At 48.9% G+C, this 18,174-nt stretch overlaps 1 protein-coding gene across 2 annotated transcripts in view; it reads left to right on the top strand.

The window, feature by feature from the left end:
• PMP22 (peripheral myelin protein 22) overlaps positions 1-7,007 on the top strand; it is a 31,490-nt gene extending 24,483 nt beyond the window's left edge. For both annotated transcript variants that reach the window (XM_054047757.1, XM_054047756.1), the window contains exon 5: positions 5,389-7,007. In XM_054047757.1, coding sequence (XP_053903732.1) covers positions 5,389-5,555 — 167 coding nt within the window. In that variant the 3' untranslated portion in view covers positions 5,556-7,007. The remainder of the gene's footprint in view (positions 1-5,388) is intronic.
• Positions 7,008-18,174: the final 11,167 nt, after the last annotated feature.

Raw genomic sequence — 18,174 nt, 5'->3', positions numbered from 1 at the left:
ATTATGCAGATGATTTCTAAGAGTTAAATCAAAAAGAACCAAATTGTGCAAATAGGCTCTTGTGAAATTTATGCTCCCAAAGGAGAACAATCTGAGGATGAGATTCAGGGGCAGAAGCTGCCCTGCTGGCCAGAGCTTTATTTGATACACTGATCCAAAAGCACCTTGGGAGGTGATCCAGAGCTCACTGAGGTTCATGGAAAGGCTCCGAACCAGTGTTAGAATTCTCTCCTTAGTGGCTGGCAAGTGGGCAGGGTGTGAAGAAGGAACTTGGAAAAGTTTAGAGTAAAGCTACGTAGCAAGCGTGGTATGAAATCTATTACACATCCTGTGTAGAAAGCCATCAAGCAGGTGGTGAGCTCATATTGGGCAATGATCTCTGTGTAGAGGCTGTGTATAACTCATTACAGCTCTGGATTCAAGTAAAGAAAATGGATACTGATCGTTAACGACGCACTCTGCATTAATAATGAAGTTCTCTAATTGAGAATCGATCTAATAGTTCTGACCGCAATGGGCTTCCCTCTCCTTATTGAGTGGTATGGCCTGTGCTATGTTTCCTCCAAAAAGTTGTTTTCTCCTGCTTGTAATTTCTCCAGGCAGGGTTTTTCTGAATGTGGTTCTCTTGTTGGTATCTGTCTTTCAACTTCTGCACATGGGTGAAAAAGGGTTACACAGAAACATGAGGGCTTGATAATTCCGGGGACACACATAGGGATATGGCCTGTTGTTAATGATGGTGATGAGCAGATGTTGTGCTCAGCACTGTTCAAGACGCAGAAGGAAAAAAGGTATTTTCCCACTGGAGCTTAGAACCAGATCCTGGGGTCCAGCCAGACTGCACAGCTCACCTTCACACCCCAACACCCCCAGCCAGAGAGCTTCCTGCTGAGAGAGCCCCCTTTCCTGTAAGAGGGCAGATCAGGGCAGTAAGCCCTGCATGCAGCAGTAAGTGCAGGCAGGGATCGGGCCCTAATTCTGGAGCTTGTAATCCAAATTATCCATGTCCTCTCTGAGACACAGGCCTGGCCTCAGCCCAGATCAAAAACCTTTCCAGTCCCTTCTTCACAGCATGCAAACATACCAGCAGCTAAGGAGGAGGTGAAGGGCCTGGTCTGATGCCCTTTGATGAGAATGGGAGCCTTGACTTCAAGGGATGGTTGGGTGTGCGTCGGTTAACTGGCCAAGTCCACTGCCTTGTGGACGCAAGTCCACATCCAGCCAGATGGGCCCCTTGTTGAGGTCCCAGAAGAAGGCAGGGAGTGAATGGGCCACAGCGCTGAACTCCCCTCTCGCCCAAGCCAGGGTTGAGGCAGCTTGTGGGAAGGCAGGGGGGTGGGGGTGCTTGCACTGCTGTTGCCTGCATCTACCAGTTCTGTGGATAAACAAGGACGTCCTTCCCCAGCTCTACAGGTACCACTGCCCTCATACCTTCCCCGTTGGGTAGCCTGAAACTAAATGCTGGCAGCAGCTCCTAAATCAACTCTGTCAGCATCTCTGCCTCTGTCAAAGCAACAGGTTGAAAAGAAATGGATAAAATAGAGCTTGTGTGAGTGCCCCTACGTCTGTATGGAGAAGCTCAGAGCAGTTGTTAGGTCTCATTATCCTGAAATTCAGGATAGCTATTAGTAAACAGCAGCTAGAATCCATGTCCTCAGCTCCTTCAGAGCAGTCTGGTCCAGAACTGAGCAGCTATGATCAGAGGAGCAGGCTGGTCTCACCTTGGCCTCCTCCCAGATTTTCTTATGTACCAAAAAAAGGTGGGCTGGGGTTTAAAGCCAAAAGAGCAAATTCCTGTAGCATCCAGTCTTTGTGGATATTAGTCCTTGCCCTCTTTATAGCCTTGGAAAGGCCTCGCTTAGCTCCTGAGGAGCCTTGATTCAGGATCCCTTCAGAAACGGGCCATCGCCTGCCTGTGTCTTTCCTACTAGAGGTCTCGGGCAAGGCTCGTTTGAGCGATGGAAATTCCATTGCGGCTGAGTGGAGCTGCTGCAAAGTGCCTTTGTGGGAGGTGAGGAGACTCTCTTCCCAGACACGTCGTTCAGCCCTGGCACTGTCTGTTCAGATGATCCTGCTTCCAGGGCAACCCGCTGACTGGGTGACTCACCCTGGCAGGGCCAAGATCCACAGTGTAAACTCCTCTGTTTGTGGAGCCTGACTCACCAGCCATGCTGAGGCTGAAGCCAACGGGCTGTCCAGTGCAGGATCTCTGATGTTCCCAAACGGCTGCGCTGGTCCCAATCCGTGCAGGGCATTTCAGCTGGGAGGAGACACTCATCTCTCACCATTGCTGCTGCTTTCTGGTGAGGTGACCCAGCCCATAGTCCCTCCATGTCTCTCTGCCTTGTGGGAAGCATGGAATTGTAAGCATTGGGGATAGACGAAACTTATGAGTTCACATCTAGCCCCTCCTCCTGGGCCGGTGCTGGGTACACCTAGAGCATGTTCCCAAGGACCCATGCAGTGAGCCTCCCTTTAGGAGATTATTCCAGCGTCTAGATCTCACTGTTAGGCAGAGTGTCAGGAAAAGCTGCCTAAAGATTCCTTGATGTGAGTTCAGCCCTGTTACTCCTAATTCAGACCCCTTCTGCCACCCTTAAAAACTCCTCCCTATCTATCATGGGTGTCTAAACACTGGAAATATTTGTAGAGGGATTCCACACACAGTGTAAGTGTGAGAAGAATCAGGCTATCGGCAGACTGAAAAAACCTTTGCAAGTCAATGCTTCCAGCCCCTTTATCATTTTTGTTCTTCTCTAGACTTCATTTGTCTTTTTTGTTCCCTAGTGCCCAGGACTGCAGTCAGTACACTTGGCTAATTTGTGGGTTAGGCTCTGTTAGATACAAACTGGTTTTACTGACGGACTTTTGCATTCCATGCGTCTCAAGGCATTTTGCAAAGCCCTGAGATGAACAGGTGGCTGTGCAGTCAAACACAGCAGCCATTGCACCCAGCAATAACTCGCACACAGCTTTGGGTGCTGGAACACCTTGTGTGCCACAAGGGGATGGCAGACAGGGTACCAGGGTTATCTTGCTCCTCAAAGACCGGTGAGAGCAGACAAGGAGCTTGAGTTAAACTGTCTTCTGAAGGACAGTTCCTCTGACCATATAAGGGGAATGCTAGTGTTGAAGCTCCCAAAAGAGAACATTGGCTAGAGCCCAGCATACATGTTTTCCCCATGCTGTGCTATCCCAAATCCCAGCAACCCTGGTCTCTTTAAATGGGAGGCTAGACTTAAAGTTCTTCCTAGTTCATGGCTGTTCTAGCCTGGTAGTTGCCACATCAGGCTGCCATGAGGTACAGAAGATAGGGTATCAAGAGCAAGATATGGTCAGGATAACCTTACAGTACTTCTACGTGCCCTTCTGTCTAAGGATCTCAAAGTGCTTTTCAGACATCAGGGAATTAAGACCTCACAACACCCCTTGGAAGATCAGTATTCACACAAATGCATGTGCCTCTGTGCACTGAACGGCACCATCAGGTGGCTGAAAATCAAATCCCAAAGGACTTGCACAAGGTACACATTGGAACGGGAAAGTTCTCTTGATACCCTACCCTGAAATTTACTCATGGGAGTATATTCCCAGGGTCAGAATCACTAATTCTGTATCTCCAAGAGAAACGCAGGCATTATCTCTTCTACCAGATTCCTTCAATGGACAATTGACTGCAGTATTTTTAGCCATCCGTAGGTGGCTCTGGAATGGTCGCTTGCTGGTTTTCTATCCCACTAGAGTCGAGAGACAATCATTTTGCTTTCTCTGCATGGGCCAGTGCAGTAGGAGTTCTCTTCTGTGTACAGAAAATAGAAACTGCATTCAGCAGCTTATTAATTAAACATATTCCCACTTCTGCACTTTCTGTGAACAAAGGAGCAGTGTGAAGTGAAATAACAGCTCAAATAGCACTGCGGTTAGCTGTAGGAGGTCCTGATGCCCGGTGGAGAGATTTGGACCAGAGTTGGCTTCGATAGCACCGTGAATGGATAATGGAATTGCGGGGATCAACTAAAAGCCCTTGTTTTTGGTGGGGGATAGTGGTGGCTTTGTGTGAGCACTTTGCAGCCCCCGATGTGGATATTTTTTGCGACACTGCTGGAGTGTCGGTCGATGCTGTGATTCAGAGGGATGAATCACCGCATCGACCGATTCAGGGATAGTCCCACTGTAAACACAGGACTCCCAGGCTTGGTCCTTGGCAGCCCTGAGCTTGGGGAAGCTGGGGAATAGAGACAGTGTACTCATCCCATGACAGACAGAAACTCTTCCCAGGGTGGCAGTGATGCACTTTGGACATTGTGTTCCTCTCTCCTGCCCCCAGCTGTGAGCTGATCAGAGAGCATGGGGAGGAGACTCGGAGGGGGACCCAGAGCACACCTCTCCCAAATAAGCTTGGATAAGGGCCCATTTTAAAGAAAGCTTAGATTTCAAATGCAAAACGGCTCTCTGCATCACTGCACCAGCAGGTGTGGCGTGACCTTGGGAAATTCTGTGCCTCTTCCTCCTAACACAACGCACAGGAATTTGCAAATGAATCTACGCTCCTGCCATATTGCTCAGAGAAAAGACCTAAACATCGAATATCCCATGTACCAAATCTGAGGCCCATTGAAATCATTTGAGATATCTAACCCTGCTGTGAGCTTTAACTCCTCAAGATACAGTGTTTCCTACTGGCCTGGTGCTGTAGTCGGGACGTTGGTTCATGCACTCTGCAGACCCTGGGTTTGGATCATGTGAAATAGGAGTTGGCTGGAGGATATCACAAAACTGGGCATGACGGGTGATCTCTCCTCTAGAGAGGCTCAGGAATTGTAAAATAGGCAAGTGGTGCAGACTGGGATTGAGGAGCATTGGCAGAACTGTCTATGAGGAGCTTACACAGTAGCTGTCTACACTGTGGTGGGGTCACTAGCTAGATTATGCTGCCCTTATTCGCCCTGGTAAGCACTTTGCCCTATTAACTTCAGTGGGACTATCCCTGTGAGTGAATATTCACCCCCCAAGAGTAGGGGTTACACAAACGATACTGCCTTTTTAATAGATCAGATTCCATGAGCAGGTCTCAGGAGTGTGATTGCCAAGCTTGATTGTGTGTCAGTCCAAAAACCACAAATACAGAGTGCCGATCAACTCCTACATTCTTAAACCACAGCCTGTTTTTTTTTTTTTTTTTTTCCCAGCTGCATCCCCATACAACCAGATTTTCGATCAGGCTTCTCTGTTTGTGGCACATGGTTATAGGTTGGATGGGTGGGTTTTTAATCCGTGCTGTTCAGCATTATCCCTGCCAGCATCACCGGCCAGGAAAGTGCGGGCAGCTCTTGCATTCTACAGAGCATCCACAGTGCAGCTTGTTCCATATTTACTTCTTCTCCCTAGGCCTGTGTGTGATGAGTGGTGCAGCCATCTTCACTGTGAGACACACGGACTGGCAGCCCACCACAAGTGATACCTCCTTCGGCTTTGCCTACATCCTGGCTTGGGTGGCCTTCCCACTGGCTGTCATCAGCGGGGTGATCTACGTCATCTTGAGGAAGCGCGAATAATGAAGCATGAGGCGGGGGGGCCAAGACAAGGCACTCATGACATCCATGGAGGGGATTGAGGCAGGGGAAGAAAAGACGACAAAAGGGGGGGAAGAGGGGAGTGTTAACCAACCCCCCACCCCCTCAAAATAAAAACCCAACAAAAAAACCCAAAAGGAAACACACCAAGGGTTACTGTGTTAATTGAAGATGTATATAGTATCTATGGTTTAAAAAACCTATTTATAACACTTTTTACATATATGTACATAGTATTGTTTGCTTTTGTTGACCATCCGCTATGTGTTAAAGCCTAAAGAAAGTGCCTAAAGAACTATTACTCCTAACAGTGTAACAAGAGCGCAGTATTTTTTGTCCTTGTTTTTGTTTTACCCTCAATGCGAATGGAATCTTCTTTGAAAGCTCCCGCCCCAAGGCAACCCACCAAAGAAACCCCAACTCAGACCAGATCCCCAGATGACGTAAATCAGTGCTGCTCCAATGGCTTGAATGGAGCGATGTCCATTTACACCAGCTGAGGATCTGTCCCCTCCCACAAGTGCCATGATCCTATTGCCTGAAGCGTGTGAATAAATATCACGCCTCAGGAGCCAAATTATCAAACCACCTAAGTGATGTAGGAGCCCAAGTCCCATTAGCTTTCCAGCCACACCCAGTTGGGAACTTGGGTTTTTAACTCACATAGGCACATTTAAAAATGTTACCTACCAGTTCCATTGAAATGTTACTGTAACTAGTGTACCTTTAACCTTGTTTTCTTTTGGAAGTTTCCCCTTAGAACATCAATGCTTTCCTGTGTTAGGCCTTGTGTACAACAAACTCTCGTGTACCCATCCCCACACACCCAAACCACCCAAGAACTGTAGCCTACGACCTTGAAATGTATTTTTTCCTTGCCGTGTAGATAAAGATGGGAAAGAATCAAACAATATATATCTATGAAATAAAATACCAAATATGTGAAATGGTGCTATCTATTTGCCATTCCTTATATCACTAGCCATTTAACCTTACTCACTGGAAATTCAGTTAACAATTTTATGAGATAAACAAAAGATAGAAATGATAAATAATTCTATGTAATATAAGTGGTCTATAACTGCTTTTGTACTTAGACAAGTTGCTCTTAGTATTATTGTTAATAAAGCATTTATAACCAATTTTTTCCCCCTCATGGTCAGGAGTAGCAGAAACAAATCTCTGGATGGAACCCATAGGTCTTCATCCTTCAGAGTCTGGCTTCTGTAATCCTCTTTCTGTGCTTCAGAGGTGTGTCTGGCAATGAATTGTATGGGCATTTTACTGTAGATTCATATACGGTGCCTTCTGATGCTAAGACTCGAGACATTCTGTTGTTTGTTTTATTGTTTGTTGTTTTTTTGCTTTGCTTTTCTGATTTTATACCGACCGTGTGGACTAAGCAGCAATGAAATAAAAGTCAGAATAACTCAACTGGTTCAGCTTTATTTATTTATTCAGGGCTAGATTGTGAATTCACCAAATTGATCTACTTACAGGCCCCTGCCGTAGCATCTGAGCACCTCACGATTGTTACTGGGTTTGAGCCTCGCACCAGCCTGCCATGTAGGGAAGTATCATCCCTGTAAAGTGGGCATTGCTCAGGGGCCAGCAGGCATAGTGGTCAGGCTGCAGCCAAACAGTCTCCAGGTCTCAGGATGGGCTTTTCTGGGTAGCCTTGGGGGCCCAATGGTCAAGTTAGTTTCTTTTCCCCCTCTGCCCAAGTCCTCAAGGTCTCTCAGTAGGCTGGGGGAGGAAGGAAGGATAGGGGCACCTGGACCCACCCTCTCCACCAGGTCTGGGCCTGGTCCAAGGTGAGGAGAGGCAACGGGGGCTCAGTCCCTTCTGGCTGCTACTTGAGATCAGCCTTCCCTGGGCTGCTTCCACCTTTCCTGTTTTCCCTTCAGGTTGGGGCATGGCCCCACTCCTCTACTTCAGTCTCAGCCATTTCTAAACCTGAGGGGGGGTGCTTCCTAGCTCTGAGTCCAGTTATTCCTCCTGGTCAGGCCCTGGCCTCTTGGCCAGGTCTTATAGTCCTGATCCTTGCCCCATGGATCGCTCTGCCTCTGTGGCTGCAGCCTCTCTGCCATCTTGCTGTCCTCTACCTTAACCCTACCCCCGCCTCCACAGTTCCACTGCCAGAGCTCCTTGGTCCTCCATTGGCAGCTGCTGAGGGATATGGCTTTGGCCCAGTATTGCTTTACCACTTCTTTAACCTTCATGTGGGGGCTGGACACTCCATCACACCCTGTTTTACAGATGGAAACTGAAGCACAGAAGAGGTGAAGTGACTCGGTCATGCAGGCAGTCTGCCGCCAAATGCGGAATTGAACCGGGTCTCCTGAGTCCCAGTCCAGTGCCTTAACTATTAGGTTAAGGTCCTCACAGCTGAACTATTAGGTGTTCCTCCTAATGGGGGGAGGGATAGCTCAGTGGTTTGAGCATTGGTCTGCTAAACCCAGGGTTGTGAGTTCAATCCTTGAGGGGGCCATTTAGGGAACTGGGGCAAAAATCTGTCTGGGGATTGGTCCTGCTTTGAGCAGGGGGTTGGACTAAATGACTTCCTGAGGTCCCTTCCAACCGTGATATTCTACACTAGACAGCTTCAAGAGGAACCCAGGTGCAGGTGCATGCTGCTGCTTAGCATATGCACAACATGCCTCAGGTGGCATGTGACAGGCTTCATCACCGAATTTGGTCCACTGGTTGGATCATTAGCCTCCCTGGGCTGGGCCAGGTACTGACTGGGAGTGGAACTGCACTTAAAGCCTATTTCCTATCAAAGCCAATGGGTGGAGAGGGTGTAGCCAGTCCCCACTGCCTAGTACCATGTTATCCTCACAGCTGAAGTAGTACGAGAGGGAGCATTGTAAGGTCGTACTTGGATAGTCTCCTGAGCATGGGGACTGCTCTCTGCTGATGCCCATTGGGGCACTAGGCACCACCAAAGGAGATGGTGAGAGGTAAGGGCTGCTGAAAGGAGCATGCTGCATTCTGTAAAGGTGTGTTGTAGGAGATCTGGGAAGGATTTTGCTGTCTTGAGGTGTAGCTCTGCATGGAGCCTAACCTCAGCTGTGTGAGCAATGGCAGATTTGTCTTAGGGAAGAGAGGCACATGCACCAGCCAGCCTGTGCCCTGAAATTATGGGTGACACCGCTTTGCACCTGCATTGCTGGTTTATATTGGGCCTGTCTTTGTTTCCATCACATGGCAAAGCCTTAGTCTGCCATGGTTAAGATTTTCCTAGCCTCACTCACTCCCTTTTCCAAAATGATGGGTGGGGCTATACAAATCAATAAGTGTGACATCACTAGCAAGCTTTGATGGGCCTTGGCAGTTCCTCTATGGACAAGCATTTCTGCTAATGTGCTGGTAACATGAGCCAAAGTGCCAAGCCCCGAGGATGCAGTTAGGAAGGTGACTTAGGGGATTAGCAGGTTGTGAACAGAATGTACTGTCTCAGAGGCTAGTGGTGAAACATTTACACTTCCATTCACTCGTTGCTTTTGGCTGCTGAGAATCTGAGCTCATCTAGCAAGGAGATTGGCAGAGACACAATGGCACACTGTGGGCCAAGTCCTGAGGCTAGTTATAAATACTGGGCCAAATCCTGAGGTCTTTACTTTGCATGTACTCAGTCCCTACTAGGGTTGCCAGCCCTCCAGGATTGTCCTGGAGTCTCCAGGAATTAAAGATTAATCTTTAATTAAAAAGATTATGTTGTGATGAAGCCTCCAGGAATGTGTCCAACCCAAATTGGCAACCCTATTCAGAGTTTACTTAGCCCTTGCTCATAGAAGTCAATGGGAATTCTGAATGAGTAAAGACTGAATTAGAGCTGAGTAAGGAACTTACAATTTGGATCAGGGTGAATGAAGGAGCATTCCAAAATGGTCACAATTTATTATCATTAGTAGTGATAGTATTACAGTAGTCAAGGAGTCCCAGTCATGGACCAGGTGCTGTGCATTATTGCTATTTATGGTAATGCCTAGAAGTACCAGTCATGGACCAGGCCACAACTGTGCTAGGCACTGTACATTATTGTAATTTATTAGATGTATTACAATAGGTCCTGGGGTCCCAGCCGTAGATGAAGGCCCTGTTGTACCTTCTTATTGCTATTTCTGAGGTGTATTACAGTAGCATTTAGGAGCCCAGTCATGGATCAAGACCCTGTTGTGCTAGGCATTGTCCAAACACAGAACCAAAAGATGGTTCTTGCCCTAAAGAGCTTATAACAGTCGCACAACTAGAGAGGTGAGCCCAACAAGCTTATCTGCCACACAAACGTGTGCCGTGCCCAGGACTGCAACCGTTAGTGTGGCTTGAAAACAGGTGGGGTTGTCCTGTGACAGGACACTTCCTGAGGGGCAGTGGCCACACACAAAGCACTGAGGCAGGAGGTGCATTGTCTCTCATGCCCTCTGTGTGGTCCAACAGCCTGAGCTCCTAGACTTGACCCAGATCCTTAATGGTCTCAATGGGGGGTTTGCACGTAATACCTTTGAGGGTCTGGGCCTGAGGTCCAAGGTCACATAGGACCAAGGTCACATAGGAAATCTGTAGCAGGACAGAGATTCAAGGCCTAGGTTAGGACAATCCTTTCACTCTATTGAAAGTCTTCTGCCTCATCTAGAACTGGTCAGAAAACTGATATTTTTATCCCCCATTGGTAATGTTGGGATTTGGATTGACCTTTTGAAGGTAACAAAAACATTCATTTTGCTTTAACTTAAACTAGCGTTTTGTTTCAGTTTACAAAAGTACCTAAATGAGACGATAGGTTAAGTCAAAACACATTTTGTTGCTTCTAATCAATGTTTTGACATAAAATGTTGTTCTATTTCGGCGGGGGGTGGGGTTAAACCGAAACAAAATAAAATTTTGTCGATGCTAAAGTAACATTCTTGCTGCCTTTCGAAAGGTTGATTCAGAACAAGAATTTCCTCTTCAACGTTTCCCACAGGAAACTGCACAATTTTTGTTAGAATTGACATTTTCCAGTGAAAACAGGTTTTGAGGAAACCATATTGTTTGGCGGGAAAATGTTCTGCATGAAGGATTTGCACCAGTTGTATTAATACATTGACCACTGATGGGTTACTGGGCTAGATGGACCTTTGGTCTGACCCAGTATGGCCATTCTTATGTGTGTCTCCCTGTCTGTATCCTTAATATGCCCATCACCATGGTGTCATGGCACGGCACTGCATCCTCTGGCAGCCAGCCTGGGTGTGGTGCAGTTTGCTTGGTCCCCAGCGGCTAGCCTGGCCGCTCTCACACAGCTCCGGCAGCTTTTGGAACTTCGCAGCCCATGTTAGGAATGGCTGAAGGAACCTTGTTTTTCCTGGCAGGGCTGCTAGGGCTTCTGTGCTCCCCAGCACCTAGCTAAGAGGCTCTGATTAGGCATAGGGGCAGGGTCATTTGGGTGCAATGCATCTCATTGCTGCTGCAGGAATAACAGGCCCTTGTAAGAGCAGGAGAAACAGTTGGTCATTCTGTATGACAGGTTTTTACCAGGAACTTTGTGCAGGCTCCAGGTTTTCTTCTCTCTTGCACGGACATAGCCTTCTTTCATCCTGACCAAGAACAAATCACTCTCCCACTGAAACGCAGCCTCCTCTGGGGTGGAGCCCGGCAGCCAGGAGGACAACGTACGGTGTAATGGCCAAGGTGTGGGGAAGAATAATTTGGGGCAAGACAAATCCCTGCTGATATAAGTCTCATGAGATCTCTAATGAGATTGTTTTATTATTATGATAGCACTTATGAGACCCAGGCGTGGACAAGGACTCCGTGGTGCTAGATGCTGTACGGACATACACAGCAATGGGACGGCCCCTGCCCCAAAGAGCTTACAATCCACATACCAGACCAGTGATGACAGGTGGATAGAGGGAACCAAGCGAGGTGAACCATGGACTACGTATTGCAGTTCAAAAACCAGATATTTAACGCCCCCTCCAGGTACATATGATAGTTTCTATAAAGGCTAGTAGAAAAAATCCTAATTAATTTCCACTACATTTTAAAAACAAAATGAACATTTTTCATTTTATTTTGAATTTTTTTACAGAGATTTTTTGTTTTTAATGAAAAAATGCAAAACAGAATGAAAAGTTCCATTTCTTTGTCCAGTTTTTTATTTTTGCCCCCACCCATGCCCCTCCTTTCTATCTTTTTTTGATCATCCTTTTGTTCTGGGTTTATACAGCGCCTGGCACAAGAGAGCCTGGGCTATGGTTAGGATTCCTAGGCACTAGTCTAATGCAAATAATAATAATAATAATAATAAGGCAATTTTTCCTCAAAAAACCCTTTTCGACAAGCTATAGGGTCATGAGCGCTCCAGTTACGGTTGCAATTCAGTTTTAACGGTAACCCTCTTTTCACTTTCAAGTCCTTCAAAATTCTCTTCCGAGGCTGAAACATTCCATGACATTTGAGCAAAAACCGCCTTCCATTTTTGAGTTAAACAAACAAGAATGTAGCTGTTTACATTAACAAATCTTCAGGCTTCATGATCATCTAGTCTGACCTCCTGCCTGGCACAGGCCAGAGGATTTCACCAGTGATTCCTGCATCCCACTACTGCCACCTGAGATGATAAAAGGACAGTATGCTGGGCTAGATGAAATCTCTTTGGTTTAGGGTGACCAGACAGCAAGTGTGAAAAGTCAGGATGGGGGTGGGGGGTAATAGGAGCCTATATAAGAAAAAGACCCAAAAATCGGGACTGTCCCTGTAAAATTGGGACATCTGGTCACCCTACTTTGATTTGGGTATGACTAGAGCAGGCAGGCCATTTGTCCAGTTTTAAGCCGGACAGTCCTCTTTTCAGGTGGTTTGTCCCCTGTCCGGTACTGAGACAAAACCAAATCTGCTTTTGTCTGGTATCTAGGATGGGGGATGCCATTTTGATGAGCATGCTGCTCCATCCCCACTGGTGTGACCTCACACGCATCGTGTGAGTGAGTTCACACCAGTCGGGGCAGAGAGGTGCAGTCTTCAAAATGGCATCTGTGGGTGACTTTGTATGGTCCATGTGTGTGAGGTCATGCTGGCAGGGGTGGGCCCACACCATTCCTGGAAGTACCAAAATGTCCGGTGCCAGGGAATGCCTGAGTGGCCACCCTGGCTTATAGTCCCCAGCCCTGTGGTATCTAGGTGCAGAGCTTGGGTGTGGCACTATGGGAATGAACCCAGCCACCACGGTCGGTAAAGCAGGCAAACGGAGCAATTTATTGAAATAAATGGGCTCAAATAAGACCAGAGGAGACAAAGGCTCCTGCAGCCCTGCCCAGCCCAGGGTCATCAGCTGACATGTCATCCCATTCTCTTAAAGGCCGTGGTCCTGCCCCCATGGGGTGGCCATTGGATGCTGATCTCACAGGAATGTTTGCAGGTGAGGTTTTTGCAGCAGACTTGGAGAGCAGCGCCCCGGAGAAGGACAGTTTGGCTGGATGTTCTGCCCACAGCACTGTGTCTTGCTGGGGCCCCGGTGAGGTTGCATGTGTGGCTCTGTACACAGTGCAGACAGCCACGCTTGCCTAGGCAGAATTTATTCTCTCTCATGCCTGCACAGGCCAATCCTCCAGCTGCATGGCAATGTGAAATGTGGTGTAACTCTGCCCCCTTGTGGTGAAACGTGCCAAGAAGAGTTCTGTGTAGCTCGAAAGCTTCTCTCTCTTTCACCAACAGAAGTTGGTCTAATAAAAGATATTATCTGACCCACTTTGTTTCACCACAGGCAGAAGCAGACCTCCCCCTCATGGCTGCTAAAATAATTTCCAGCTGGGAATAAAACTCCCCCTTTTCAGTATGAGAAGCCGATCTTAAAACACAGCCCGTCTCCTTAACGGGCCTGAAGAGTTGGTGTTCATAGAGCAGAATAAAACACTGAATATGCTGCATTCTGTATGAATAACCTGTATGTTGACTGATGGCCTCTGGCTTTTAAAGGGGATTTGCAAGTAATGTTTTTTTAATGCATGCCTGAGAGGGTTATACAGTGAATTTTCCAAACAGTGCAGGTAATGGGCATTCTCCTCTGCTTGCCCCACTGTCCCATGGGGCAGAGGGGGCAGAGAGAGCACTGACTGCCTCCATTGTGAGCCACAGCATAATAGGTAGTAGGGTTACCATATTTCAGCAAGCAAAAAAGAGGACGGAAGGAGCCCCACCCCCGTCCTGCCCTGGCCCCGCCTCTGCCCCTCCCACTTCCCCCCCTCAGAACCCCCAACCCTCCCCCGGCTCCTTGTCCCCTGACTGCCCCCTCCTGGGACCCCTGCCCCTAACTGCCCCCCAGGACTCCACCCCCTACCTAAGCCTCCCTGCCTCTTGTCCCCTGACTGCCCCCTCCTAAGACCCCCCCCAATGTCCCCCAGGACCGTACCCCCTACCTGTACCCTGACTGCCCCAACCCTTATCCACACCCCCACCCCCCAGACAGACCCCTGGGACTCCCACGCCCCATCCAACCACTCTCCACCCCCTGACAGCCCCCCCCACCAGAACTCCCAACCCTCTCCCCCACTCCTTGTCCCCTGCCTGCCCCCTCCTGGGACCCCTGCTCCTAACTGCCCTCCAGAACCCCACCCCCTACCTAAGCCTCCCTGTTCCTTGTCCCCTAACTGCCCCCTCCTAAGACCCCCCCCAAATGCCCCCCAGGACCCTACCCCCTACCTGTACTCTGCCCAAAACCTTATCCACACCCCCACCCCCAGAAAGCCCCCCCTGAACTCCCGACCCCCCCATCGCTTGACTGCCCCCTCCAGAACCTCCCTGCCCCTTCTCCAACCCCCTGGCCCCCTTGTTGTTGGCCTTTCTTCGCCTAATGTCTCTGTGAACTTGCTCAGGAACTGCCTGAGCCGCTCGTCCCGGCACGCTGGGCAGCAGTGGGGGAGGAGCTCCAGACTGCCGGAGGCGATCTGCGAATGCAGGGAGGGAGGGAGGGAGTGAGCTCTGCTGCAGGGGGGAGGAGGGGCTCTCTCTGGCTGTCGGAGCCCCATGTAAGTGGCACCATCCGTCCGGTTGCCCTGTTAGCCGCGAGCGCTCTGCATGCGGGGGGGAGGGGAAGTCCGGACATTTACAAATTCCCCCCGGACGCTATTTTTAGCTCAAAAAGCCGGACATGTCTGGGGGAATCCGGACGAATGGTAACCCTAATAGGTAGCAGGCCCTAAAACTCCCCAGACTCTACACACAGTGCAAAATATGAAACCACCTCTTAGACAGCAATACGAGAATTTTCCCTGCCACCACCACTATCACCTTCCCAAAGACTGGATCTTCTCTACTCAGCCCACCCCCTGCAGGGGAAGCAGGGGCCAATAGGTATGCCATGGGATGTGTCCTGAGGATCAGCACATTTGGGCTCTGTTAGGCCAAAGTTCTGGAGCTGAGGGCCTTCTGGGGAACATGCCCAGTCCCTGCAGACACACTGACCTACAGGGGGTGCTGTCTGCTTGAGCATCTTAGCAGTTGCATTAAGGCCCTGATCCGCAAAGGTAGTTAGGTGCCTAACTTCCATTAGAGTCAGTGGACATTAGGAGCCTAAATCCCTTTGTGGATCTGAGTCTTAGAGCTCAAAGAATGAGGTGGTCTCTGAGATACCCACATCCCAAACCAAGTGCCTCGCTTTGTTTTGGGTTCACATCTCACCAGCGCCCACTCTGAGAAGCAACCCAGCAAGTGTTACAAACTAGCTGCAGACGCAGGGCCACCAGGTCATCTGTGGGGCTTGAACCCAGGCTCTGCAGCTCAAGAAGCACAATCCTCAGCCTCTTAACCCTGTACAGCTCCTGCCTGCTGTGAGTAATAGCAGGTTGTTGTAGCGGCTGGGACCAACCACCAGAGGGAGATGAATATTGCATGCCAGTGATGTATGAACAGCTTCTAGATGAGGGACCACCTTAGCATGGCTGCATCTGGCTTGGCCTGGAAGAGTGTCCTTTGGCTCACCTGCGAGAGATGCTGCCCGGGCACAGCTAGTCTCTGTTTCTGACTCTCTGGGTTAGGGATTGCCATTACTGGAAAAAATCACTCTAAAGTCTGGCCCCCTCAGGATATTGTTCAACCTGCCCCCTTTCAGGGAAGTCGCTTGAACCCCTTCAGGTCTAGCCCTTCTGCTTTTCTGGTGGCATTAAAGCTGGTCAGAAAGGTGCCAATGTAACATTTCTTTTAGTCAAATTGGAAAGGTTTGCTGGAGACAATTCAGTTTTGACAGAGGTCTGAGGGAACCCTGGCAGGGTTCTGACAGAAATCCCACCTGGTTTCCTGCCAGCGCACCTGCCCAGCCCATTGGCAGCCCATTTGGGGGGCTGAGGAGGCTCCCAAAGCCTGGAAGTCCTGGGTCGGCAGTGGTGGGGCAGCACTGCAGGAGAACTGTCCCTGAGCCGGGGCTCTTTGCCATTTCACAGAGAATTTCAAAATATTTGGGCTTTGTTCTAAATAGGAATGACAATGCATTTTGAAACAGCTAAACCCCCCGCAAAAGAGAATCACCTTTCTTCATCCAGCTCTAGTTAACATTTTTAACTTGAGTTTCTCTTGGAGCATTTTGGTTTCTCCTAAGCGCTTTCCTACTTCTTCCTCTTATCTCAGCTACTGGGGGCGAGTCATCATGCAAGCGTTGGCCTTCTTCATCTGTGAGATGTGGCACTAACGACCACCTGCTTGCCATCACTTCCTTAGCTTTCCTTAGAGTCGCTTTCCTACCACCCTTTCCTGCCATATAGCATTGTGTGGGGCATCATTGTTCTGTACACTGTTCTCAGTGGCATACACTTGCCATACACAACCCCTGAGATGTTATTCCATGCTCTTCCAGCACTCCCAAATCTGAACTGTACCTCACATTCATGCTCATCCCATCTTCCATGACCCAGCCATCAAGGTACTTGAACTGGTCACCCCAGGCCAGCTTAGCTGGTCATACCATTAGTTTCCAATTTCCTCCAGGTCTTCTTCTGAGGATGCCCTTATTGTCATCTGCACGTAACGGCATCTCTCCTTTTCCCATTGGGATCTTCCTGCTGATGCAGTCCATCAATCTGATAAATAGTAGTGGCCTGAGGGCCTGTCAGAAACCGAGGCCTGCAGCAGAGCCAGTCTCCGGGCAACCTAATGAGCACAGCTGGCCTGCAGTAGGCTGCCTGATTGGCTACATGGCCTGGCTGGTGGGAAGGGTCAGCAGACCAGCTTTTAAGCCCAGCAGAAGTTCAATGACTGATCAGAGCATTCACCTATGGGTGTTATAGGGGCTGCTCCTGCTTGTTCCCTGCCTTGGCCCCAACCCTGCTCCTGCCTCCCCTCACTCCAGGTAACTGGGTCCCTGACCCTCGGCTCCCATTCCTGGCGTCTGACTCCAGCTCTGATTGGGCTCTGATTCCTGCCTACCAATTCCTGCTTTAACTACTAGACCTGTTTCCTGCGCTAACCACTAGGCCTGACCACCTGCTAAGGGCTTTCCCTTTCACTTTCCCCTGGTTCTTGCCACGCAGCCAGAAAACAGAAGACTAGAAGTCCAAAGTGCAGGCAAGGCGATGCTTATTGGGGTTAATCAAGCAAGCATGCCCATAGCTCTACATGCTGGCAGAGCCTTTTCCCCAGTGTCCCGGTTTCCCCTTCCTTAGCAGGCATAATTATACCTGTAATGCATGCCCCTAGTCCCACCCTTACAATTTATGGTCATGTTCCATTTTGGAGGTTCTGAGGGCTTCGGTACCACCTCTTTTGTATCCCATGGGAGGGATAGGGAGTGAGGATGTGCTTCCATCAGGAACAGGCTTTTCTTGGGCTTTTAGTGTTTCTTATACCTTACCCCCCCCTCCTCCCATTCCCCTCACCCATCCCAACTGGTTGCTTGACCTTATCCTGGTAGAGGAGTTGAGGCAGGACTGTCCTTCAAGTATACGCTTGTATATGTGCTTATTCCACTCCCACTATACCCAGCAACGCTTTAGCTCTATTCCTTATCTTTTCTCATTGTGATAAAAACCCCACCTGGTCGTGGGAAATGCAACACACAGTCTCTTTGTTCTTTGTTCACTTATATTAGTAAGGATATAAAAATATCAGAAATCAAACCCAAAATTCTATCTCAGGCTAACAAACAGGGCTATATACTAACATCACTCACGTCCCGGTCACTGACAAGGTCAACCCTGGGTGCAGTCTGTCTTTCCCTCGACTTGTTTCAAAACATGGCTGGCTCACTGTTTTAGGTACTCAGCTATGCAGGCCATTCACCATAGTTATTAACTGCTCAGACATTCCATATTTCCTCAGCACTGCTGTGAGCATCCTTCTGTCCACTTTATCATAGGTCTATAAAAGCCCAGATTCTGTCCTGTTGGTACTCGATCTGCTTGTCTACCCCTTGCCGAATTACAGACATGGTGTCTGGGGTTCCTCATTCCTTCCTAAAGCCGAACTGTTCTTGTTCGAGGAGGGGTTCCAGCATTCTCCTAATCCTAGCAGTCAGGACCTGTTCCTGTATCTTTATCCCATGCGACAATAGCTTTATCCCTCTCTTGTTTCTCCATATGACTTTAACCACTTGTCCATTTTATGCCTCTCTTGCCCAAGACTTTTG

Source organism: Malaclemys terrapin, chromosome 13, assembly GCF_027887155.1.
Source record: "Malaclemys terrapin pileata isolate rMalTer1 chromosome 13, rMalTer1.hap1, whole genome shotgun sequence".
Lineage (NCBI taxonomy): Eukaryota > Metazoa > Chordata > Testudines > Emydidae > Malaclemys > Malaclemys terrapin.
Note: the sequence above shows the minus strand (reverse complement) of the source record. Positions and strands in the feature narration are given on the sequence as shown.